Genomic DNA, 27034 nt, shown 5'->3' on the forward strand with positions numbered 1-27034 from the left:
GTCTTGCCATATGTACCATATGTAAAGGTGAAATAAGTAGGGGTAGGGACGTCAACCACCTAGGAACATCCTCCCTTATACGGCACCTGCAGCGCGTTCATAAAAAGTTACTGTCAAGTTCAGAAACTTTGGCTCAGACCGTAAGCAGTCCAGGGACACCTAAATCCCGTTGTCCTGTTGTATCCAAGCGCCTGCAAACCACACCGTCAACTCCCTCCTCGTCAATTTCCTCCTTAGTCAGGATCGGAAGTAGTCCTGCAGGCCATATCACTGGCATGACTGACTCTCCTATCCGGGATTCCTCCGGAGGATCCTGCATTGCTACGCCTACTGCTGCCGCTGCTGCTGTTGCTGCTGCTGCTGGGAGTCGTTCATCATCCCAGAGAGGAAGTAGGAACACCACTACTTTTACTAAACAATTGACCCTCCAACAGTCCTTAGCGAGGAGGATGAAGTACGACAGCAGTCATCCTGAAGCAAAACGTATAACTGAGGCCTTGACTGCTATGTTGGTGTTAGACGTGCGTCCGGTATCCGCCATTAGTGCAGTGGGATTTAGACAATTGATGGAGGTAGTGTGTCCCCGGTTCCAAATCCCGTCTAGATTCCACTTCACTAGGCAGGCGATACCGAGACTGTACAGAAACGTCAGAAAAAGTGTCCTCAGTGTCCTGAAAAATGCCGTTGTACACAATGTCCACTTAACCACGGACATGTGGACAAGTGGAACAGGGCAGACTAAGGACTATATGACTGTGACAGCCCACTGGGTAGATGTATCACCTTACGCAGCAACAGCAGCAGCGTCACCAGTAGCAGCATCTCAGAAACGCCAGCTCGTTACAAGGCAGGCTACGCTGTGTATCACCGGTTTCAGTAAGAGGCACACCGCCGACAACCTCTTAGAGAAACTGAGGGAAATCATCGCCCAGTGGCTTACCCCACTTAGACTCTCCTGGGGATTTGTGATATCTGACAACGCCACCAATATTGTGCGGGCATTACATCTGGGCAAATTCCAGCACGTCCCATGTTTTGCTCACACAATAAACTTGGTGGTGCAGAATTTTCTGAAAAGCGACAGGGGCGTGCAGGAGACGCTTTGGGTGGCCCGAAAAATTTCTGGCCACTTTCGCCATTCAGCGACTGCGTGCCGAAGACTGGAGCGCCAGCAAACACTCTTGAACCTGCCCCGCCATCACCTGAAGCAAGAGGTTGTGACGCGGTGGAACTCAACCCTCTATATGCTTCAGAGGATGGAGGAGCAGCAAAAGGCCATACAAGCCTATACATCCACCTATGACATAGGCAAAGGAGGGGGTATGCACCTGACTCAAGCGCAGTGGAGAATGATTTCCGTGTTGTGCAAGGTTCTTCAGCCCTTCGAACTTGCCACACGTGAAGTCAGTTCAGACACTGCCAGCTTGAGTCAGGTCATTCCCCTCATCAGGCTTTTGCAGAAGCAGCTGGAGAAAGTGAAGGAGGAGCTAAGACGGAGCGATTCCGCTCGGCATGTGGGACTTGTGGATGAAGCCCTTCATTCGCTTTGCCAGGATTCCAGGGTGGTCAATCTGTTGAAATCAGACCACTACATTTTGGCCACCGTGCTCGATCCTAGGTTTAAAGCCTATGTGGTGTCTCTCTTTCCGGCCGACACAAGCCTGCAGAGGTGCAAAGACCTGCTGGTGAACACACTGTCAGCTGAAGCGGAACGTGACACGTCAACGGCTCCTTCTTCATTTTCTCCCGCAACTGGGGCTGCCAGGAAAAAACTTAGGTATCCTAAGCAACCCGCTGGCGGTGATGCAGGGCAGGCAGGACCAAGTTTGGACATCTGGTCCGGACTGAAGGACCTGGCAACAATTTCTGACATGTCTACTGTCACTGCATATGATACTGTCACCATTGACAGAATGGTGGAGGATTACATCGGTGACAGCATCCAAGTAGGCATGTCAGACAGTCCATACCTGTACTGGCAGGAAAAAGAGGCAATTTGGAGGCCCCTGTACAAACTGGCTCTATTTTACCTGAGTTGCCCCCCCTCCAGTGTGTACTCCGAAAGAGTGTTTAGTGCAGCCGGGAACCTTGTCAGCGAAAGGCGTAGGAGGTTGCTTCCACAGAATGTGGAGAAGATGATGTTCATCAAAATGAATTATCAGCTCTTCCAGGGAGACCAGCCTCCAGAAGGTACAGAGGGACCTGTGGTGGTGGATTCAAGTGGGGACGAGTTAATACTTTGTGAGGATGAGGATGTACACACTGAAGAGGGTGAGGAATCGGTGGATGAGGAGGATGAGGATGACATCTTGCCTCCGTAGAGCCAGTTTGTGCAGGGACACATTAATTGCCAGCTTGTTTTGTGGGGGCCCAAACGAACCAATCATTTCAGCCACAGTTGTGTGGCAGACCCTGGCGCTGAAATGATTGATTTGTTAAAGTGTGCATGTCCTGTTTATACAACATAAGGGTGGGTGGGAGGGCCCAAGGACAATTCCATCTTGCACCTCTTTTTTTCTTTGCATTATGTACAGTTTGGGGCCTAGTTTTTCTAACTGCCATCCTGCCTGCCACTGCAGTGTCACTCCTAGATGGGTCACGTGTTTGTGCCGCCCACTCGTGTCGCTTAGCATAGTCATCCAGCTACCTCGGTGCAACCTTTTGGACATAAAACCACTATTGTGAGGTGTGAGGTGTTCAGAATAGACTGGAAATGAGTGGAAATTAAGGTTATTGAGGTTAATAATAGCATAGGAGCAGAAAAACCTACAAATTCTGTGATTTTAGCTGTTTTTATGCTTTTTTTCAAAAAAATACAGATCCAAAACACAAAACCCAGAACCCAAAACACGGAAGGGTGGTTTTGGCAAAACCAATCCAGATCCAAAACACGAAGAAAGATCCAGATCCAAAACCAAAACACAAAACACGAAAAGTGGCCGGTGCACACCCCTAGTATTTATGGGTGCTTATTGATGGATAGGATAGGTATGTGTGCTTATTGATGCATAGGATAGGTATGTGTGCTTATTGATGGATAGGATAGGTATGTGTGCTTATTGATGGATAGGATAGGTATGTGTGCTTATTGATGGATAGGATAGGTATGTGTGCTTATTGATGGATAGGATAGGTATGTGTGCTTATTGATGGATATGGTATGTATGTGTGCTTATTGATGGATAGGATATGTATGTGTGCTTATTGATGGATAGGATATGTATGTATGCTTATTGATGGATAGGATATTTATGTGTGCTTATTGATGGATAGGATATGTATGTGTGCTTATTGATGGATATGGTATGTATGTGTGCTTATTGATGGATAGGATATTTATGTGTGCTTATTGATGGATAGGATATTTATGTGTGCTTTTTGATGGATAGGATATTTATGTGTGCTTATTGATGGATATGATATGTATGTGTGCTTATTGATGGATATGGTATGTATGTGTGCTTATTGATGGATATGATATGTATGTGTGCTTATTGATGGATATGGTATGTATGTGTGCTTATTGATGGATAGGATATGTATGTGTGCTTATTGATGGATAGGATATGTATGTGTGCTTATGGATGGATAGGATATTTATGTGTGCTTATGGATGGATAGGATATGTATGTGTGCTTATGGATGGATAGGATATTTATGTGTGCTTATGGATGGATAGGATATTTATGTGTGCTTATGGATGGATAGGATATGTATGTGTGCTTATTGATGGATATGGTATGTATGTGTGCTTATTGATGGATAGGATATTTATGTGTGCTTATTGATGATAGGATATGTATGTGTGCTTTTTGATGGATAGGATATTTATGTGTGCTTATTGATGGATAGGATAGGTATGTGTGCTTATTGATGGATAGGATAGGTATGTGTGCTTATTGATGGATAGGATAGGTATGTGTGCTTATTGATGGATAGGATAGGTATGTGTGCTTATTGATGGATAGGATAGGTATGTGTGCTTATTGATGCATAGGATAAGTATGTGTGCTTATTGATGGATAGGATAGGTATGTTTGCTTATTGATGGATAGGATAGGTATGTGTGCTTATTGATGGATAGGATAGGTATGTGTGCTTATTGATGGATAGGATAGGTATGTGTGCTTATTGATGGATAGGATAGGTATGTGTGCTTATTGATGGATATGATATGTACAGTATGTGTGCTTATTGATGGATAGGATAGGTATGTGTGCTTATTGATGGATATGATGTGTACAGAATGTGTGCTTATTGATGGATAGGATATGTATGTGTGCTTATTGATGGATAGGATATTTATGTGTGATTATTGATGGATAGGATATGTATGTGTGCTTATTGATGGATATGATATTTATGTGTGCTTATTGATGGATAGGATATGTATGTGTGCTTATTGATGGATAGGATATTTATGTGTGCTTATTGATGGATAGGATATTTATGTGTGATTATTGATGGATAGGATATGTATGTGTGCTCAGGGCCAGATTAGCAATGGGGCGGATGGAGCTACAGCTCCAGGCCTCCACATAAAAATAGGCCCATTGTCATGACAACATGATGTTGACTGGCCATCTGCTCTACACACAGTCGGCCATAAATCATAAGTATAAAAACTGTATTTCTATTTACCTCACAAAATTAAGCATTTTTTTCTTTTACATATTTAGGGAGACATTGGGTCTGAGAGTATAGGGGTGTACATGCCCACATGCCACTGGCCACACCCACACACACCTCCTCTGCTTCTCATAAAAGGCCCTTGGTAATTTTCAGCTCCAGGCCCATGTGGCCCTCAATCCGGCCCTGTGTGTGCTTATTGATGGATAGGATATTTATGTGTGCTTATTGATGGATAGGATATGTATGTGTGCTTATTGATGGATATGGTATGTATGTGTGCTTATTGATGGGTAGGATCAGGGGCGTAACTAGAACGTTTTGGGCCCCACAGCAACATTTTTAAGGGCCCTTCCCTAACTTAGGTCTTACACAATAACCACAGTAGTTCCCCTAAAACATTAAATGCCCACTGTAATGGTGCCCCTTATGCAATGCCCACTGTAATGGTGCCCCTTACACAGTGCCCCCAGTAGTGAGCCCCATGTAGTTGCCCCCAGTAGTGAGCCCCCTGTAATGCCCCCAGTAGAGAGCCCCTTGTAATTGCCCCCAGTAGTGAGCCCCCTGTAATGCCCCCAATAGTGAGCCCCTTGTAGCTGCCCCCAGTAGTGAGCCCTGTGTAGCTGCCCCCAGTAGTGAGCCCCCTGTAGTGATCCCCTGTAGCTGCCCCCAGTAGTGACCTCCTGTAGCTGCCCCCAGTAGTGACCTCCTGTAGCTGCCCCCAGTAGTGACCCCCTGTAGCTGCCCCCAGTAGTGAGCCCCTGTAGCTGCCCCCAGTAGGGAGACCCCAGTAACTGCCCCAGTAGTGAGCCCCCTGTAGTGACCCCCTGTAGCTTCCCCCAGTAGTGAGCCCTCTGTAGTTGCCCCCAGTAGTGAGCCCCCTGTAATGAGCCCCTGTAGCTGCCCCCAGTAGTGAGACCCCAGTAGTGACCCCCTGTAGCTTCCCCCAATAGTGAGCCCCCTGTTGTAAGCCCCCTGTAATGCCCCCAGTAGCTGCCCCCTGTAGTGAGCCCTCTGTAATGCCCCCAGTAGTGAGATCCCAGTAACTTCCCGCCACGCGCGCGGGCGCACACACAAAACAAACAAAAAAAACCCTTACCTTATCCCAGCTCCTGTGAAGCCGCCGACCGCCCCGTCGCCCGCTCCTCGGCACTATGAGAGTGACGTCATGACGTCACTCCCATAGTGCACTGCGGGACCCGGAAGACGGAGCTCATTCCTGAGCTCCGTCCCCGGCGTCCGCTCCTCGGCACTATGGGAGTGACGTCATGACGTCACTCCCATAGTGCATTGCGGGACCCGGAAGACGGAGTGAGCTCCGTCCTCCGGCTGCCGCCGGGGGTTTGAGTGGGAGTCGGGCGTCCGCTGGTAACACAATCTCAGCGGGCGCCCGGCATATGGAAAGTGCAGGGGGTGCGATCGCTGGGCCGGCGGGCCCCTTAAGCCGCCGGGCCCCATAGCAACCGCACCCCCTGCACCCTCCATAGTTACGCCACTGGGTAGGATATTTATGTGTGCTTATTGATGGATAGGATATGTATGTGTGCTTATTGATGGATAGAATAGGTATGTGTGCTTATTGATGGATAGGATAGGTATGTGTGCTTATTGATGGATATGATATGTACAGTATGTGTGCTTATTGATGGATAGGATAGGTATGTGTGCTTATTGATGGATAGGATATGTATGTGTGCTTATTGATGGATATGATATGTACAGTATGTGTGCTTATTGATGGATAGGATATGTATGTGTGCTTATTGATGGATAGGATATTTATGTGTGATTATTGATGGATAGGATATGTATGTGTGCTTATTGATGGATAGGGTATGTGTGCTTATTGATGGATATGATATTTATGTGTGCTTATTGATGGATAGGATATGTATGTGTGCTTATTGATGGATAGGATATTTATGTGTGCTTATTGATGGATAGGATATTTATGTGTGCTTATTGATGGATAGGATATGTATGTGTGCTTATTGATGGATAGGATATTTATGTGTGCTTATTGATGGATAGGATATGTATGTGTGCTTATTGATGGATATAGGGCCTGATTCAGAGCCGTTCGCTATTTGTGGTCGTTCGTTCAAAAACAAGGGGTGGCTATTCAAATGATCCGTTCACAAATTGCAGTCTGTTCCCACCTCTAAGTCTGAACGAGCGAGCAAAACATACGCTCGTTTATTTGATAAAAACGCCCCCTGGCCGCACGCACCATACGTCATGTCCGCTATTTATTAGATTAATCGAGTACATCGTACAGCGTATGAACTGCTCGCTATTCTTGTGGTTGGTGTTTTCAACCGCTATTTTGCGAGCAGTTCTGAGTTAAAAAAAAACAAGTGACGTGGTCAATGACGCTGCTGTATTAATTATGCACTCCCTTAAAACGCCCGTTTTGACCTTTAAGCACGCCTGCGTTCGGATCTCCACTCCCCGTTTTCAAGCACCTTCCCCTGTTACCACCCACATACGCCTCATTCTGTCACTCAAAATAGCAGGCCCTCGCTATATTGCGTACCAACGATTTTCGGCCGCACTGACTGGTTCGCGCATGCGTACTAAAAACCGTACGCATGCGCAGATGTGCGAACATCGCTCGGAACGAGCGTACTGCCGCTAGCGAGTGGCTCTGAATGAGGGCCATGGTATGTATGTGTGCTTATTGATGGATAGGATATTTATGTGTGCTTATTGATGGATAGGATATGTAAGTGTGCTTTTTGATGGATATGGTATGTATGTGTGCTTATTGATGGATATGATATTTATGTGTGCTTATGGATGGATAGGATATTTATGTGTGCTTATGGATGGATAGGATAGGTATGTGTGCTTATTGATGGATATGGTATGTATGTGTGCTTATTGATGGATAGGATATGTATGTGTGCTTATTGATGGATACGGTATGTATGTGTGCTTATTGATGGATATGATATTTATGTGTGCTTATTGATGGATATGGTATGTATGTGTGCTTATTGATGGATAGGATATGTATGTGTGCTTATTGATGGATAGGATATGTATGTGTGCTTATGGATGGATAGGATATGTATGTGTGCTTATGGATGGATAGGATATGTATGTGTGCTTAAGGATGGATAGGATATTTATGTGTGCTTATGGATGGATAGGATATGTATGTGTGCTTATGGATGGATAGGATATTTATGTGTGCTTATGGATGGATAGGATATTTATGTGTGCTTTATGGATGGATAGGATATGTATGTGTGCTTATTGATGGATAGGGTATGTATGTGTGCTTATTGATGGATAGGATATTTATGTGTGCTTATTGATGGATAGGATATGTATGTGTGCTTTTTGATGGATAGGGTATGTATGTGTGCTTATTGATGGATATGATATTTATGTGTGCTTATTGATGGATATGATATGTATGTGTGCTTATTGATGGATATGGTATGATTGTGTGCTTATTGATGGATATGGTATTTATGTGTGCTTATTGATGGATAGGATAGGTATGTGTGCTTATTGATGCATAGGATAGGTATGTGTGCTTATTGATGGATAGGATAGGTATGTGTGCTTATTGATGGATAGGATAGGTATGTGTGCTTATTGATGGATAGGATAGGTATGTGTGCTTATTGATGGATAGGATAGGTATGTGTGCTTATTGATGGATAGGGTATGTATGTGTGCTTATTGATGGATAGGGTATGTATGTGTGCTTATTGATGGATAGGATATGTATGTATGCTTATTGATGGATAGGATATTTATGTGTGCTTATTGATGGATAGGATATGTATGTGTGCTTATTGATGGATATGGTATGTATGTGTGCTTATTGATGGATATGATATTTATGTGTGCTTATTGATGGATATGATATGTATGTGTGCTTATTGATGGATATGGTATGTATGTGTGCTTATTGATGGATAGGATATTTATGTGTGCTTATTGATGGATAGGATATGTATGTGTGCTTTTTGATGGATAGGATATTTATGTGTGCTTATTGATGGATAGGATATGTATGTGTGCTTATTGATGGATATGGTATGTATGTGTGCTTATTGATGGATATGATATTTATGTGTGCTTATTGATGGATATGGTATGTATGTGTGCTTATGGATGGATAGGATATGTATGTGTGCTTATGGATGGATAGGATATGTATGTGTGCTTATTGATGGATAGGATATGTATGTGTGCTTATTGATGGATAGGATATTTATGTGTGCTTATGGATGCATAGGATATGTATGTGTGCTTATGGATGGATAGGATATTTATGTGTGCTTATGGATGGATAGGATATGTATGTGTGCTTATGGATGGATAGGATATGTATGTGTGCTTATGGATGGATAGGATAGTGTGTGCTTATGTGTGCTTATGGATGGATAGGATATTTATGTGTGCTTATGGATGGATAGGATAGGTATGTGTGCTTATTGATGGATATGGTATGTATGTGTGCTTATTGATGGATAGGATATGTATGTGTGCTTATTGATGGATAGGATATGTATGTGTGCTTATTGATGGATAGGATATTTATGTGTGCTTATTGCTGGATATGATAGGTATGTGTGCTTATTGATGGATAGGATAGGTATGTGTGCTTATTGATGGATAGGATAGGTATGTGTGCTTATTGATGGATGTGATAGGTATGTGTGCTTATTGATGGATATGGTATGTATGTGTGCTTATTGATGGATAAGATATTTATGAGTGCTTATTGATGGATATGATATTTATGTGTGCTTATTGATGGATATGATATGTATGTGTGCTTATTGATGGATATGGTATGTATGTGTGCTTATTGATGGATAGGATATTTATGTGTGCTTATTGATGGATAGGATATGTATGTGTGCTTTTTGATGGATATGGTATGTATGTGTGCTTATTGATGGATATGGTATGTATGTGTGCTTATTGATGGATATGGTATGTATGTGTGCTTATTGATGGATAGGTATGTGTGCTTATTGATGGATAGGATAGGTATGTGTGCTTATTGATGGATAGGATAGGTATGTGTGCTTATTGATGGATATGGTATGTATGTGTGCTTATTGATGGATAGGATATGTATGTGTGCTTATGGATGGATAGGATATGTATGTGTGCTTATGGATGGATAGGATATGTATGTGTGCTTATGGATGGATAGGATATTTATGTGTGCTTATGGATGGATAGGATATGTATGTGTGATTATGGATGGATAGGATATTTATGTGTGCTTATGGATGGATAGGATATGTATGTGTGCTTATGGATGGATAGGATATTTATGTGTGCTTATGGATGGATAGGATAGGTATGTGTGCTTATTTATGGATATGGTATGTATGTGTGCTTATTGATGGATAGGATATGTATGTGTGGTTATTGATGGATAGGATATGTATGTGTGCTTATTGATGTATAGGATATTTATGTGTGCTTATTGATGGATATGATAGGTATGTGTGCTTATTGATGGATAGGATAGGTATGTGTGCTTATTGATGGATAGGATAGGTATGTGTGCTTATTGATGGATGTGATAGGTATGTGTGCTTATTGATGGATATGGTAGGTATGTGTGCTTATTGATGGATAAGATATTTATGAGTGCTTATTGATGGATAGGATATGTATGTGTGCTTATTGATGGATAGGATATTTATGTGTGCTTATTGATGGATAGGATATGTATGTGTGCTTATTGATGGATAGGATATGTATGTGTGCTTATTGATGGATAGGATATGTATGTGTGCTTATTGATGGATAGGATATGTATGTGTGCTTATTGATGGATAGGATATGTATGTGTGCTTATTGATGGATAGGATAGATATGTGTGCTTATTGATGGATAGGATAGGTATGTGTGCTTATTGATGGATAGGATAGGTATGTGTGCTTATTGATGTATAGGATATTTATGTGCACTTATTGATGGATATGATAGGTATGTGTGCTTATTGATGGATAGGATAGGTATGTGTGCTTATTGATGGATAGGATAGGTATGTGTGCTTATTGATGGATGTGATAGGTATGTGTGCTTATTGATGGATATGGTATGAATGTGTGCTTATTGATGGATAGGATATTTATGTGTGCTTACTGATGGATATGATATGTATGTGTGCTTATTGATGGATAGGATAGGTATGTGTGCTTATTGATGGATAGGATACGTATGTGTGCTTATTGATGGATATGATATGTATGTGTGCTTATTGATGGATATAATATTTAAAAACACAAGACCGACCTTGAGTAAATTTACCCCTAAGAAGAAAAAGTCCTCACATCAATACATAAGTGATATGCCACTAGCGTTTTTTGTTAATTCTTTAAGTGAATCATGTGCTGTCAGCGTGACTTCCAATTATACGTGTGACTATGCTTTGTGCACGAATTGCATAATTTTAATGGAAGCAAATTGCACAAATGTTTTGGGCGTATATTGCATCCAATTTTACATGTGACCCTACAGGCAAATATGTTTTTTTTATTAATCACTTAATGAACCACCTAACTGGCATGGTCGCATGTGATGCAACCGGAGCCAGAAGTGCTTCACGCCAGCCGGCTCTGTCTCCCGGCTACTACAAAGGAGTTCCGTTCTGCACAGGTGCAGAACGGATCTCCTCTGACTCCCTGGAGCCTCCTGAAGTGATGTAGCGGTCTGTGACTATCGACATCACTGCCGGAATCGTGCCCCAGAATGCCGTGCTAATGGCACTCTGGGGCACATGCGCCTAAAGTAAAAGTGCGAGGAAGGGAACATAGTTCCCCTATGAGCACAAATATGCTGATCTCTACGTGTGCAGAGATCAGCTGCAGCAGGAGGGACAGATGATCAGTTTCCCCTGCACCATGCTCCGCTACACTCTACAACAAGGTGAGTGGGTGGGGCTAGGTCTCAGGGACCTTTAAGTTGCCAATTCAAATATTTTGTTTGGCTGGGGGGATATATAATTTTTTTTTTACATATATAGTGACACATAGGGAGGGAGGGGGGCTAATCTGGAGACCCATCGTGGGTGAGGTTGGGGGCTCTGCCATGTGGACCTATTACCCCTAAGGGGTGGGAGTTTACATTACTGGGGATCTTTTGACACTGGGCGGGGGGTCTATTTTTGATTGGGGCAGGAAGTGAAATTACAATGAGGTACCATGGACACTGGGGTTGGGGGTGCAGACAAAACATCCCCTATGTATATTTTTTACAATAAAGTATTTAAATATATTTTAAAAAATACTTTTAAAATTAATTAAATAATAAAAGCACATTTTTTTTTTACATTTACGGGCGGTTTTGATGGGAAAAAAAATCGTCAGTTAAGTGGTTAAAGGATTTGCCAAATGAAGAAAAAGGGGAACTCTGTAAATGTATATCCCACTAAACCAGCGTTTTTCAACCACTGTGCTTCGGCATACTAGTGCCACGGGGTCAGCACAGTCAGAGACGACTTTACTTGTACTGCTTAGGCCCAGGCAGTGCTGAGTTCTTCTGGGAGGCCCAGGCGCGCCCGTGCCGTGACCTATGTAGACACGGCGGTGTTGCACCATAGGTTACACATGCTGTGATACCCGCCACCTGCTCGCAGCTCTGTACTGTAAGTTTAGTCCCTGAGTGTGACTGGGTAACCCCAACCGATGAGAGACAGGACAGGGAATGACAGTGAGCCTTTTCAGCTACTGACAGGTAGGTAGACAACGAGTGTTATTTTATTTTTCATGTGGGAAGCAATGTGATTGTTTTTTTTTCCTTGTGGGCCAGCCGATGTGATTCTTTTTTTTCGGTGGGGGCCAATGTGCTTATTATTTTTTTTCATTGGGGGCTATTGTGTTTTATTATTTTTCTGTTGGGGCCAATGTGTTTAATTTTATTCCTGTGGGGGCAAATGTGTGTTTTTTTCCGTGGAGGCCACTGTGTGTGTTTTTTTCCCCATGGGGGCCAATGTGGGTGTTCTTTGCCATGGGGGGCAATGTGTGTGTTAAAAAAAAAATTCCGTGGGGACCAATGTGTGTGTTTTCATTTTTTTCCCATGGGGGACAATATGTGTGTTTTTTCCTGTGGGGGACTGATGCTGTGCCTTAGCAATTTTAAAATCTTCGGTGTGCCGCGAGCACAAAAAAGGTTGAAAATCACTGCACTAAACTATAACAGCCACCGAATCTCCACAGCTAAAATTTGTCTAAGGTATCATTACAGCACACTAAAACATCTCCTCAAGGCTAAAGTTTTATTTAAATACAATCTTGTTATTTTTGACTAAAAACAAATTACCGGTATTTGATTGATATTATTTTCAAGCATGACAGCTGCATTAGATGTTGCTTTTTCTCCTTCAAATAAATGCATTTTAAATAAATATACATTTTCCTCCTAGCATTCAGAGTAAATAACTATTGTACATTGCTTTCTGCATTTTAAACAGGATTTTATGCAACAGAGATAAAAAAAAATATTTAGCATTTTGCAGATAGAATTATAGCTCGGAAAGGTGCGTTTGCCTGTGCTTTTAACATTATTCGAAATGATCTTATAGTCATCATAATAAAATCATAACAGGGCTCCTCTCATGTATCATGTCTATTATTCAGTTATCTCTATTTGTTCTGTGAAACATTTCTGTGAAACTACTGGGTCAGCTAACACTCCCCATGTTTATGTATATTTAATATGCCTTGTGAAAGAGATACCCCTAGGGAATTTGCAAATGCGGTTGATTATAAACTACACTAACCAAAAGAGAGATCAGCGTGCCTACACATCTCTAAACTCACATGACTTTCCTCAGGACATTTTGTTTATAGATTGAGTTATAAAGGTTGGAATTATTATGGTTGAATAAGTAATATGTAAAAAATATCAAAAGGAGAAATATCAAAACCATTTCTGGTTAGAATTAAAGAATCAGGCTGCGGAAACCCAGTTATTTTTATTTTTTTTATCTGCAGTTCTGACCTAGTTTAACTGGGCTTGAATTCAACTCATTAATTTTTAGTTCAGTAGTTATGCTAATTTTCCCTCTATTTATGGCAATATTAGCAGTTGATTATAAGCAGTCCTACAGTTTTAAATTATTCTGAAGCTGTAAAAAAATCACTGAACAGGCAGCCATGCTGACCCCATAAAAGATGATTATCTGCTGTCACTGAAACATTGAATGTAACAATCATGGTGAATATAATGAGTATTAGGCACTAATTAAAGTGTATACTTAAGGATTATTATAGTCTAGAAGAGTATCTTCTAATTGTCCTATGTATACCTTTCTAAAACAGTAAAAGAGGGGGGAGGGGGAAAGAAGAAAGAAATTTTTGTGGCCGTATTCAATTTGAGGTGAAATGTTGGAATCGGCGATAATTTTTCGCCGATGACGTAATTTTCGCCTGTTTGAATTGTCCCCGTATTCAATTACATTCACTTTTCGCCGGTGCGAAAAGTCAATGATAAAAAACGGGGATAAGTTTTCACCAGCTTTTTGCTGGTGAAAAAAAGTGCAGAATTGGGGTTTAGGGGAGCAGGCTTACAAAAAATAGCCTGCACCCCTGGGAGTGTAATTTAAAAAAAAACTGTGTCAAAAAAAGTTTAAAAATAATCGGGACACCCCAAAAAAATTAAGTTTAATTTTGGGGGTTAAAAAAAAAAAACAGGGGAACAAAGTGCCAAACTATCTAAATTAATTCAGGTCGGGTCCCCATGTATGCGGCAGGTGTTTTCTTCATTGCGGGGACAAGCGGCAGGTGCATTTTTGCTGAATTTTAAAAATAACTTTAGGGACTTAAAAAAATGCTTACCCCTATTTTCATGTACCCCAAAAGTGCTATTCTTCACCACTTCTAGCTGCAAAAATGCACCTTCCGCGACTATTACAAACCCCGACTTCCTTCAGCATGCAAAAATGGAGGTACCCATACTGATCCCCCATGTCTGGACATCTTTAGGGGGGTAACAGGCATATTTCCCAAAAATTCCAGTTTTTTTCGTAGATGGTGCAATAAGTCAATTGAGATGGTCTCTTTAGGGGTCTATTCATGTAAATCTGTGGTGGTGAATTGTTACTTGTCACTGTAGATCACTTCAGTTCGAGGCGATCTATAGCATAGATGAGAGCAATTCACGTATACTTACCTATCCTGCGAGCAAGGGTGTAGCGAGGGTGGTTCCAGTTGAGAATGAGCTTCGGGCGCCAAAATGGACAGGGGGCCCATCCAAAGTTCCGGAATTCATGGGGTGCTGCACAGTATGACAGCCGCCTGATAGTTTTATCTCGGATTTGCTTGCTCTATATCCTAAATAAGTTACAGATCTGAGATCCGTTTCTACATTTCATCTCCCTCAAGCTGCCCATATTTCCTCCGCTCCCGCCCTCCCTCGTCTGTGATCGTCTTCTGTCATCTCCCCTTTCCTGTCAGATTGATTACATTCACTTCTCTCCTCTTTAATTCCCTCCCCTCTCTACCATGGGATCGGCTCTTTACCCCTGTCCACTCCTATCTTATTGTCTTCTGTCACCACCCCTCTCTAATCAACTCTTTGTCCCTCCCCTCTCCTTTCTTATTGGCTTCTGTCACCACCCCTCTCCTCTCCTTATTGGCTTCTGTGACCACCCCTCTCCTCTCCTTTTATTGGCTTCTGTGACCACCCCTCTCCTCTCCTTTTCTTATTGGCTTCTGTGAACACCCCTCTCCTCTCCTTTTTTTATTGGCTTCTGTCACTGGCCCTCTCTGATTGGATTTGCTCTTCCCCCTCTCCTTTCGTATTGGCCTCTGACACCTCCCCTCTCTTATCAGCACTTTCCTCTCCCCTCTCCTCTTTGATACCCTCCATCTTTCTCTCCTCATTCATTCATTGTGCTTCAATGGACTTAATAGTTACACATCTGAGGTAAAATCCTAAACTTCAAATGTAACGTATGAGTTTAAAAAGAGTCACTGCTTTGCTATTTAAAGTAATGAGGTGTTCCCAGGCATGATCATACAGTGTTATTTGAAAGGTCTTTTAAAAAATATTAGGAGACCTGAAATAATAATAATGGTGGTAAACAGAACATGACATGGTTAGTAGTACTCACATTAATATAGATATAATGTCAATTTTCAGAGTGGGAGCATTGCTAAGAAGGGAGCTTCCCATAGGTGTTCCCACTCCAGTGATAGCTGCTTGGGGCAGTAATTGCAGTAATAAGCTGTGCACTATGTGGAATCTCACTCTAGCACATGTATTCTATCAGTTTAAATGACAGGATCAGAAAATATACTACAATCTGCTCTACTGACTAATAACAATGATTCAAAGTTAGATCCTAGGTGCTATACATAAATAAAGCAGTGCCAAAGGAGCTACTCCTTAGTGTCAGTTCCTCTAAGTATTCTATTCCCCCAATGGGGCCTCCATACCCCAGCGTGATACTGTTTGCTGCTTTCACTCTTCACTTCAGTATTCCCCTACAGGCTGGTTATACCCCACTGGCACAGTTCAGTACAGGGTGGGAGGGCGCTATGACATGCACTTTTTCCGGGCATCATGGTTCCACGCTACTCCTCTGCCTGCAAAGCAAATCCGGTATCCAGCGGTCCAGTGATGCAGTCTTCTCCTCTGGTCCCCTGCTTTCGGCTGTCCCCATAGGGAGTGCGAGGCAGTGGGAGGGAGGGTCACCTTACTATAGCAGCGGTGGGGGCAGGACAGAGGGAGGGGCACTGTGGCAGCAGGCAGCCAGAAGTAGGTGATCCGGCCCTGGGCTCCTCTGATTGGCTGCTGTAGCAGCGGGGGTGGGGAGAGCGCAGGCGTATCTGATACGACCAGTCAGAAACACCCACTAGGCAGCTGAGGGAAGCTAATCTTCCCGCAGCCGCCTATATCAGAAGGAGCTCCTGGTCCCTCTACACCCGCAATTCCATAGTAGCAGCCAGGGACAGCTCTAGGGGTGTTTGACCAGTGCGGTCGAACAGGGGCGCCACCCAACGTCCCGACTGTCATTTTTCACAACAGCCTGTAACGTGACAGTTAGGAGCTGAGTGGTTGGAACTTTATCTCTCTCAATTTTATCTCTCTCCAAGCTTTCATGAATACCCCTCTTAGTTATGATTTAATAAATTTTGATTAAACAAATCTCATATGTCACAGGGAACAATGATAATCCTTCTGGGAGACTAGCTGAGCCTCTGATGGTGTTGGCTTTATTTGGGAGAGGGAGGTATTCAACACAGAGTCTATGACTATTGGCTACTCAAAAATCAAAGCTACAGCATGTTTATGACTGCAGCATACTCACTTACTGTACCTACTATCTCAGATCCTCTGGGAGACTTCCTCTTTCAGCCAATATCGCTGCTCCAGGCAAGCACCCTGCAGTCTGTGTAGCTGCTCGGAGTGCCAGTGCTGCACTTCCTGGTGCCGGCAGCCCACCCACTCTGTGCGACATCATGACGTCATGCACTTAGGGGGCGGGGCCTGCATAGGGTGCTCCGGAGCCCTGCTACGCCGCTGCAGCCACCTGCAGTTGTTCATAGCCATCCATAAATGGTAATCTAACACTTAATCTAGCATATACATTTCCTAGTGTTTAATATGGTGAGTGCTCTGAGGAACTTTGCACAGTGCCCACTTTCACTACATCATACTATCTACAATTGGAAATAATATAACAGAAATATTACGGTGCCTGTGAAATGTATTCCTTTTCTCTTACACAGATTGCTGGTGCTGCAGTCATTGCCATAGGCCTATGGACCTTAATGGAGAAAACCAGTTACATCGCTTTCCTTGCAAACAGTACTCTCTCGGTATCTGCGTACATTCTGCTTTTTGCTGGAGTTGTAGTCATGGTGACCGGTTTCCTCGGCTGCTGTGCGATGATTCGAGAACACAAAACCTGCCTCTTGCTGGTAAGTAACACCTGCCTTTATAGATTGGTCCACAAGGGGGAAACAAGAGCAATGGATGATGTGCATAAATGCATTAATAAAACAATAGAAATTTGGTTGTCTCCTGTTTTGTAAGTGACTAGTATTTTGGACACATCATTTGCCTGGTTGAAAGCAAAATTCATAAAAACTGTGATCTGCCTGGATACCTGTAGCTGTTGTGACCATCACCACCAGGCTTTACTTTTCCTCCCCCTTCCCAACTCTCACACCGTCTCTCTCTGTGTACCCCTTTCTTATTTTGTCTCTCTGTCTTCTCCCCCTTTCTTTCTCATGGTCGACTTTCTCCCTTCCCCTCCCTCTTTCTCTTCCCCTCTTCCCCTGTTTCTCTTTCTCTCCCCCTTTAACCATGACTCAATTTCTCTCTCTCCCCCTCTTTCCCCCTATTGCTTCCTCCTTCTCTCTGTTTCTCTTTGCCCTGGCACTCTCTCTATCTCCCCCATCTCCTTCTCACTCTCTTCCCTTTTCCAACTTTTTCTAAAATTAGCAAGAAACTGTGGGCCTGATTCAGAGCCGGACGCTATTTGCGCTCGCTCGTTCAGAAAAAGGGGCCGGCTATTTAAATTGAGCGCTCGCTCTTTGCTGTCTGTTGACGCCTCTATGTCTGAGCGAGCAAACTAAACATGCGCTCGCTATTTTGTAAAGACGCCCCCTGGCCGCTCGCATCATACGTCATCTCCGCTATTTATTTGATTAATCGAGTACATCGAAAGGCGTATGAACTGCTCGCAGTGCTTGTGGTAGGTTTATCCTACTGCAACCATGCGAACAGTTCAGGCTAAGAAACAACCAAGTGACGTGGTCGATGACGCTGCTTTGTTAATTATGCACACCCTTAAAACGCCCGTTTTGACCGTTTGGTACGCCTGCGTTCAGATCACCACTCCCCGTTTTCAAGCACCTTCCCCTGTTACCACCCACAAACGCCTCATCCTGTCACTCAAATTTGCAGGCACTCGCTATTTTGCAAGTGCTCGATTTCCGACCGCAATGACTGATTGGCGCATGCGCAGATGTGCGAACATCGCTCGGAGCGAATGAGCGGCCGCTTATGAGCGGCTCTGAATCAGGCCCAGTATGTGAACATTCTGGTGTCGACATTATGAACATGGCGACTGTTTTTTTTTAATGTCTACATATTGGTTGTCAACCTAAAGTCCATATCGACATTCTGGTGCCGACATCCTGAATGTAAACCTATCATACCTGCTATATGTTTCTAGCAAATAAAAGCAGACATCTATATTTTCAAACTGAAAACAATTCTGAGAGTATCCAAGTTTTAAAGAAAAGGTCTTACAACAAACATGTTTGGTCCCAGCCTAATTATACTGCTCACACAGACTGTTATAGTGACAAATGGCCGTACCCAGCTTTTGTTATAGACCATAAATGGGTACTGTCAACATTCCTTGTTTATTACAGGATAAAATAAAATATCTTCAGCTCATTTATATGACACATCTAATCTTGGAGCCTTGCAGAGTTCTCGCTTGTATACTGACCTAGAATAAAATCATTCTATCATTAAACCAAGATTAATATTTCGGATAGATTTTTGTACATACAATTTAAAAGAACAATGGCCCTCATTCAGACCCACTCGCAAGCGGCCGCACGTACGTTAGGCGTACGTACAAAAATATTTAAATTCAATGGCTCGCTCGTATTTTCGTTCGCATCTAAAATTCCTCCCTAAACTCTGACGACCCCTCCTCTAACTAACGAGCGTACGAAATAGCGAGCGTACATCCCCGAAATGGCTTGAAAGGAACGCACGCACAAGTATAAACAGGAAGTGGCCTTGTCAGATGTCGATTACCTGCTCCTTTATTCTGCCTACCTCCATCAATCGTATCATGCCAATCAATGTATCAATTAGCTTAATTGTTTGTTTTTTTTCAACACAATGCAAGAAACTTTACTCTTGTCTGTGTTTGTGTTTACCCGCAGAATACGTACGGATGAAACATTCGCTTTTATTGTTCAAAAAACATGTGAACCACAATTAAACAATTGTACTATTGCTGTGGATCCCCGCATATTTCCCGGGGTTCATTTCTTTATTTAAATTTGCTTACGCATGTCACTGCATCAAGCCTATCATAACTCTCCAGAGATTTCTGGCCCTGTCGAACACATGACTCATACACTAACCAATAAAATTGCTCCTGTTAATTTCCAAAATACATTAGCCAATCAGTAAATTTTTACACACTTTATCAAAAATGATTTTTAAGAAAAACACCATTGCCATCATGAGAGCCTCCGCATTCACCAGGCGCGAGCTGCTGGTGCTTACGGAGGTCATGGATCGCCGGATCACCAGCCAACCTCAACCCATGACCAACCGGCAGAAGCGCTCCGCGTATGCGGAGGCACGGTCCCGCCTGCGGTCCTTCGGCTCACGCCGCAACATCGGGCAGCTGGAGCGCAGGTGGTCCGACCTGCAACGGCGAACGCCCCGCTTGCTGGCATGCTTTCGCATGCAGATCGAGGAAAGTAAGTGTTATGTATTGTGGTTTTAATGTTTGTGTTTGTGGGGCAAACTGCGTGTGTATGTTTTCCTGTCTGTCCTATTTATTATTTGTACTCATATCTGCGTGTGCATGTTTTCCTGTCTGTCCTATTTATTATTTGTACTCATATCTGCGTGTGCATGTTTTCCTGTCTGTCCTATTTATTATTTGTACTCATATCTGCGTGTGCATGTTTTCCTGTCTGTCCTATTTATTATTTGTACTCATATCTGCGTGTGCATGTTTTCCTGTCTGTCCTATTTATTATTTGTACTCATATCTGCGTGTGCATGTTTTCCTGTCTGTCCTATTTATTATTTGTACTCATATCTGCGTGTGCATGTTTTCCCTCTATTTCTGATTTATTCATTCTACTCCTATTTGGCTTATTTTTTGGGGGGTTTTTTTGTTTTTAGTTTTGGTCCCCGGATTTGTCCATAAACTAACCGCAATTTCTTTGACATATTTTAGGGGGACAGCCAAGACTCCGCCGTCACCGTCCGTCCAGACGGCGTTCCCGGCCACTATCCCCAACCCCCAGCCAACACTCCACCCCAAATCTTTCCCCTATTCCCCACTCCTCCCCATCCTTCCCAGACCCTCTCCCGGAAATGTAGGGCCTCCTTCCCCTCCGTCCCACTTCCCCCTCTCCTCCACCCACCCCTCTTCCAATTACCCCCTCCCCGGAGTCCATCATAACTCCTCCCCATTCTTTGGGGAATGACGGATCCTCCGAGGAGGATCATGGAGGCATTTCCGGAGCTCCCGTTTTGGCTCCCGGTATGTTTTTATTTTGTTTTTTTTTAAAGCACAAACTGTTTGTATGTAATCATGTGTCGTGCCTTTCTTCGTGTTTTTGTGGCTTGACTTTTGGTGATTTTGCAGTTTGCCTTTACCTCTTCCTGGTGATTTCAACATACACATATCACACCTGTGGGAATTTGTACATAGGCCTTGTATTTTTGGCAGCACCCCCTTTTTTTTTTTTTTTAGGTTTAGGAGTGATTTCGTTGTGTTTTTGTTTTTTTAATGTGGATTCCCTATTGTTGTATTAACCCACACACTTTTCTCACCCACAGAGGAACAGAGGCGTCGGCAAGAGGTGGCGGATTGTGTTGGCCAGATGCGCCAACATGTAATTGGCCTTCTTGTGGCCCTCGACCGGCTGTCTGGCCTCCTTCGCCAGTAGTTTTTTTATTTTTGATCATTTTTCTAAATAAATTTTTTCAGTCAAATATACGTTCTGGCTCATTTTTTTAATCCAAAAACAAGATAGTTTAGCATGACATAAGTAGACTGTTCCTGCAAGGATTTCCCTTTTTTAAAAGTTAGATTGTGTTTTGTCTTTGTATGTCAAACAGACACAAGAAACACATAACAGTAACAATGTCATTTCCCTTTTTGGGTGTAGTGTCAATTACATATTTCGACATTTTACAGGTTCCTAGTTGGTGCGCAAGCTGCTTAGGCCAATCTTACAAATCCCAAGGTTGGGCCAGGCTTCCTTTTGGTGTGGGTTGGGAAGCTGAAAACAGATTTCAGTTTAGCTCAACTGGCGTCAGTACTGGATTACCCCTTAGTCAAATGTAACTTGTGTTAACCTGGTTACACTTGCTGTTAACGTCCCAAAAAAGGAAGACCATTTCACTCTCCAAACATTTATTCACAACATAACAGAGAAAACAAAGTGGTCACTCCCAAAAAAAGAACACAGTGATAAATTCAAATACAACACATACCAAGAAATAATTAAATAAAAACAAAAAATCAAGAACTGGTTGACGAAGGACCATGCCAACATGATTCCACAAACATGGCGTTGCGATATGGGTTCCAGAATATATGCCCAAAAGGACCAGATCCAGGTTTGGTAAGGGTAGCAGGAAGTAGTGAGCGTTGGAGTGCCAAAGATTATGTGAACAAACAGAAGATGGTGAGAAAAAAAACACAAAATTAGATGTTCGCAAACAAACACAAACACATTAGGTATAAACACTGTAGTTTTGTTACAACTTACCTAAAAAATCTGGCCATCACATCATCGCGTATGGCCCCCCCACATACTGACCTCCGACCAACCTCGGGGGGGCCATCCTCAGGTAAGGCATCCTCTGGCTGCATTGGGACACCACTCCTTATGGCAATGTTGTGAAATATCCCACACAGGACCACAATTTTAGACACCATATCCGGCACATACATGAGCTCGCCACCAGAGCGGTGGAGACATCTGAATCGGCCTTTTAAAAGGCCGATACAGCGCTCCACCACTTGCCTGGTGGCTGTAAGTGCGGAATTATACGCACTTTGTGGCCCTGGTGTGGGAGCCAAATAAGGAGTGAGCAGCCAGGACATGCAAGGGTATCCACTGTCTCCTGTGAAAAAAAATAGACAACATCAGGAACACTGTGTATCAAGCTTAACATTGTTATGTACTAAAGGTCTCCACTTACCCAGAAGCCACGCATCACCAGCTTGTAGGTTGGTTAATTTCTGCCATATCCCTGATTGCCGGATGACGAAGGAGTCATGAGCACTTCCTGGTAATTTAGCATTCAGGGACAGGATCTGGAGGGAGGCATCACATACCACCATTACATTCAGGGAGTGATAGTGTTTACAGTTTCTAAATATTGCCTCCAGCCGTGCTGGAGGCTGAAGTGGTATGTGAGTACCATCCACAACCCCTATGATGTGTGGGAAGCCAGCTATTTGGTAAAAATTGGCCTTGGCCACACTAAGGGCACCCATATCCAAAGGCATTTTAATAAAATGATGGAGGTGCTTGAAAAGTGCCTCCATCACTGCCCTCAGGATCCGGGAAAAGGAGGATTGGGAGATGCCCGCCACTATTCCCACCGTTGTTTGAAACGATCCTGAGGCACAGAAATGTAACACCGCCATAAATTGCGTCAGTGGTGGTATTGCTGTTGGACTGTCAATTTGCCGCTCAAGATCACTTTCTATTAATGAGAGAGTGTCTACGATGATTTTGGGAGGTAGACGGTAGCGTCTTAAAACCTCATCATCGGGCATTCCAAAAAGGGTGACACGTGTTCGAAATATCTGGGGCCTTGCATGCCTACGATGCCTACGCCTGGGACGAGTTTGAGGTTGGTCGTCTTCCGGGAGCAGGGCCAGAACAATTCGCCCCAGATCTACCTGAAATTCAAAGTTTACAATGTAAGGCTTTTGAGCCACCCCAAAAGTAACATAAAACAACTTAGCTTTATGATACCATCCATAGCTGCTTACATGCCGGGGTATTGTCATGATACGTCTAAACTGTAAAAAAGCCAAAAATGAGACATCAAAAATTTAGAGGGTCATTTTATGTTTGTCAAATTGGTGCAAGCCAACACATAAAATAGGCGAAACACACATTTGGCCATCGATGAAAACGACATTGCACACCGTACGTCAAATAGGGGTCAAATGGACCCCAAAAATGGAAAAGGGAAAAGCAAAACTGGTTTACATGATGAATAAGCCTCGAAAAATGCGTTAATTAGTTCGCAAATGCAAGTCACTACACCAACAGTCAAAAATGCGTTAATTAATTCGCAAATGCAAGTCACTACACCAACAGTCAAAAATGTGTTAATTAGTTCGCAAATGCAAGTCACTACACCAACAGTCAAAAATGCGTTAATTAATTCGCAAATGCAAGTCACTACACCAACAGTCAAAAATGCGTTAATTAATTCGCAAATGCAAGTCACTATACCAACAGTCAAAAATGCGTTAATTAGTTCGCAAATGCAAGTCACTACACCAACAGTCAAAAATGCGTTAATTAATTCGCAAATGCAAGTCACTACACCAACAGTCAAAAATGCGTTAATTAGTTCGCAAATGCCAGAAAAATAATGGACTTACCAAAATCGAATATATAAGATTTCCCTCAAAAAGGTCTTTGGGTCCGAAAGCCAAAACAAACTAAAATAGATGAAATTAGTGTAAAAAAAAAAATATAAAACAAAAAACCAGAAGTAGACACCAATTGGCCACAAATTAGACTGCACAAAACTTACCAAATCAGGAAACGATGGCAAAAAATAAACCCAAAAAATGCAAACGGAAAACCAAAACAACTGTAGCAAACCAAAAAAAAAACAAACACCGCCAAATCCTACAACCGCAAACAACCAAATCCAACCAACTTAACCGCCAACAATCCAACAACGCAACCTCGACTCCACACACACCAAGCCATAAATAGTGTTTATTTTCCCGCACAAATTAAGGATGAATCATAGGGACGCACAATCAATGATGCGGCCGCAAACTAAGGACGCATGTATAAATACGTCACGAAATCACATTTAATTTCTGGTTGATTTCATTCTGGAAGCAGAGACATGGCTTCAGACCAGGGAAACAATGGCCAAAATTCCGGCGGTAAGGCCTTCATGCATTTTGTCTCAATGATTCTTTTAAAACATAATATTGTGCAAGTTGTGAAGTGGCTAAATCTGCATATTTACCCAAATAGGTGAGGAGGATGACATGGAAGAGACTGCTGGCCCCAGTCAACCCGCCAAAGCTGCCAAAAAAAAAAGGCAGCCACATTTCACAAGCAAGGAGATGGAGGTTTTGATCCAGAAGTGCGTTGACATCCTGCCCCAGGCAGCCAGGAATATGAGCCAAAGTCAGAAGTGGAGAATGTGGGAGGAGGTCGCCGTTGCTGTCAATAGGGTGGGTGATTATGTCCGTCTAGCCCGGGATGTCAAACGGCGGTAAGTAAACACTTTCCCATCCTATAAACAAACCCCATTGTAAAAAAAAGGATAATGGTTCCAATTTCATTCCACAGATGGGCAGACTTCAAATATCGTCTCAAGCAAAAACTTGCCGACAGGGCTAGGCATGCAAGGGGGACAGGTGGGGGTCCCACCCCTGTGTCATTGGAGTTGACAGACTTAGAAGAGCTGGCACAGGGGTGTGTGCAGGCTGTGGAGGTGTTTGGCGTGTCCAACATGGATACGGACATGCCAGACTTTGCGGCTCCTCATGTTGGCCAAGGTAAGTCTTGTGATGTCACCAACTCTGAAATGCTATTGTGCCAATATGTAGATTCTAATGTGAGTCTTTTCGCATTTTTCCTAACAGAGACAGAGGCGGATGAGTCTGCTCCAGAGGGGAGCCTTGGCCGCAGAATTTCTGCTGGCTCTGCAGGGGAGGAACCAGTACATCCGGCTGAGGACCCTGCAGAAGCCAGTCCAGGGCGTGCCCCCTCGCAGGCAGTGGGCCTCCTCACAGAACTCAATTTTAAATCGGATTTCCATACGGAGATTCTGCAGAGGATGGACACCAGTCTGATACGGGTGGCTGAGGCCCTGGAGCAAAATGCTGCGGCCAACGTGACCATTGCTCAGGCCCTGGCGGAAAATACCAGGGCCAACATCCGCATCGCCGATGCCCTGGAGCAGCTCGTTCGCCAGCACATGGTGGAGACGACCTCCCTTCCTGCCGGAACATCCGGATCCTCCACCTCTGGCACAACATCAGCCAATCCTCCAAATGTGCCTAGCCCTGTGCCTAGTCCAGAGGCCACAACATCTGCCTCTGGACAGGCCAGCCCGATGGCATCCCGGACCCGGTCTGGCGCCCACCCTCACCCAGCCAAACGGGCGAGAAAACGGTGACAGCAATGGCGACTTTTCCCACACTCCTTCTGTGCTTGGCTCATATTCCTTTCTGGTCAAAACTTCCCTCTCCTTTCTTGTGAAATTTTTTTAAATTTCGTATTTACGTTTATGTTACCAGTTATGGGTTTTTTGTTTTTTTTTCCAAATATCTTTGCCACAAAAAAAAGGCAACAAAATATTAGGCCAATTTGTTTGTGTTTAAACAATAAATTTAAAACAAAAAACTGACATTGTATTGTGACATTATTGTACAAATGGGTTACATTTAAACCTGGCCCTAAAGGCAAAAAACTGACCCTCTTAAAAAAAATAAAAGGCCTCTTTAAGGAACATTTAAAAAATCACATAGCGATGCAAATTCCACAGTAAACCAAAAAAAAGGGGAGCTAATTAAAACATGATGACATTATTGTTACAATAGGCCATAACCAACAAATTGTGGCCAAAATAAAACACCAAAAATGTACGCTAATTGATTGTGTAATCATGACATTAGCAGCTCTGATTTCCACCTGCGTACGCTTTTGTGCTATCCCAATAAACTGCTTTCCAAACACATACCAAGCCGGATATCAATCCAACACTAATTACTTTACTGACCAGCCGCGATTAATCGCAGCACCATCGTGGAGTCCCGGGAGAAGGCCATCGCCAATGTGGTCGAGTAATCCTGACCCTAAGCTGTGCGAGCATTTTGAAGGGAAAGCGGATGTTCCAGTGACGTATGAGACGGTCCGAACACATTTGACGTTCGCATCTGCTAATGTATGTACGCCCCAAAAACGCCTCGCCACGCCTGCGTTTTTTCATCTCCACCCCCGTCAACACCCAAAAACGCGCTGTTCTGTCAATCACATTTGACATGTCACTTCCTGTACGCTATTTTAGGAACGAGAGAAAAAAAACTCGCAATCTGCCGTACGCACATGCGCAGTGTAACACCGACGCATGCGCGGTTAGTCAACATCGGAACGCAACGAGCGTACTGTTGTTAACGTGCGGCTCTGAATGAGGGCCAATGACTGGATATGTCTTTGCTGGAGTATTCTTTATGTCTTTGCTGGAGTATTCTTTATTATCACGTTTGTAGTTTGTAGTTCAGTCAGACTTGTCAACTGAATGATTTTCAGTAAGGGAATATGCAAAAATCGTTTGTAGTTCAAAAAAATCGTTCATTACACTTTAAAAAATCTGACAGATAATCTGACAGATAATCGTTCATAAAATCATTGGTAACAAAATCGTTGTGTGTGTATGCAGCTTTAGTATTTAAAGAGGT

The 27034-nt window shown here is 43.2% G+C and overlaps 1 protein-coding gene across 1 annotated transcript in view; it reads left to right on the top strand.

Annotated features, from left to right (window-relative positions):
- The window catches only part of LOC148517225 (tetraspanin-11-like), a 91930-nt gene that overhangs the window by 25651 nt on the left and 39245 nt on the right, over positions 1–27034 (top strand). The window contains exon 3 of the mRNA XM_088478993.1: positions 17355–17546. Within this exon, the coding sequence (XP_088335119.1) occupies positions 17355–17546 (192 nt within the window). The remainder of the gene's footprint in view (positions 1–17354; positions 17547–27034) is intronic.

This window comes from Taudactylus pleione, unplaced genomic scaffold, assembly GCF_031769625.1.
Source record: "Taudactylus pleione unplaced genomic scaffold, aTauple2 ptg000225l, whole genome shotgun sequence".
Taxonomy (NCBI): domain Eukaryota; kingdom Metazoa; phylum Chordata; class Amphibia; order Anura; family Myobatrachidae; genus Taudactylus; species Taudactylus pleione.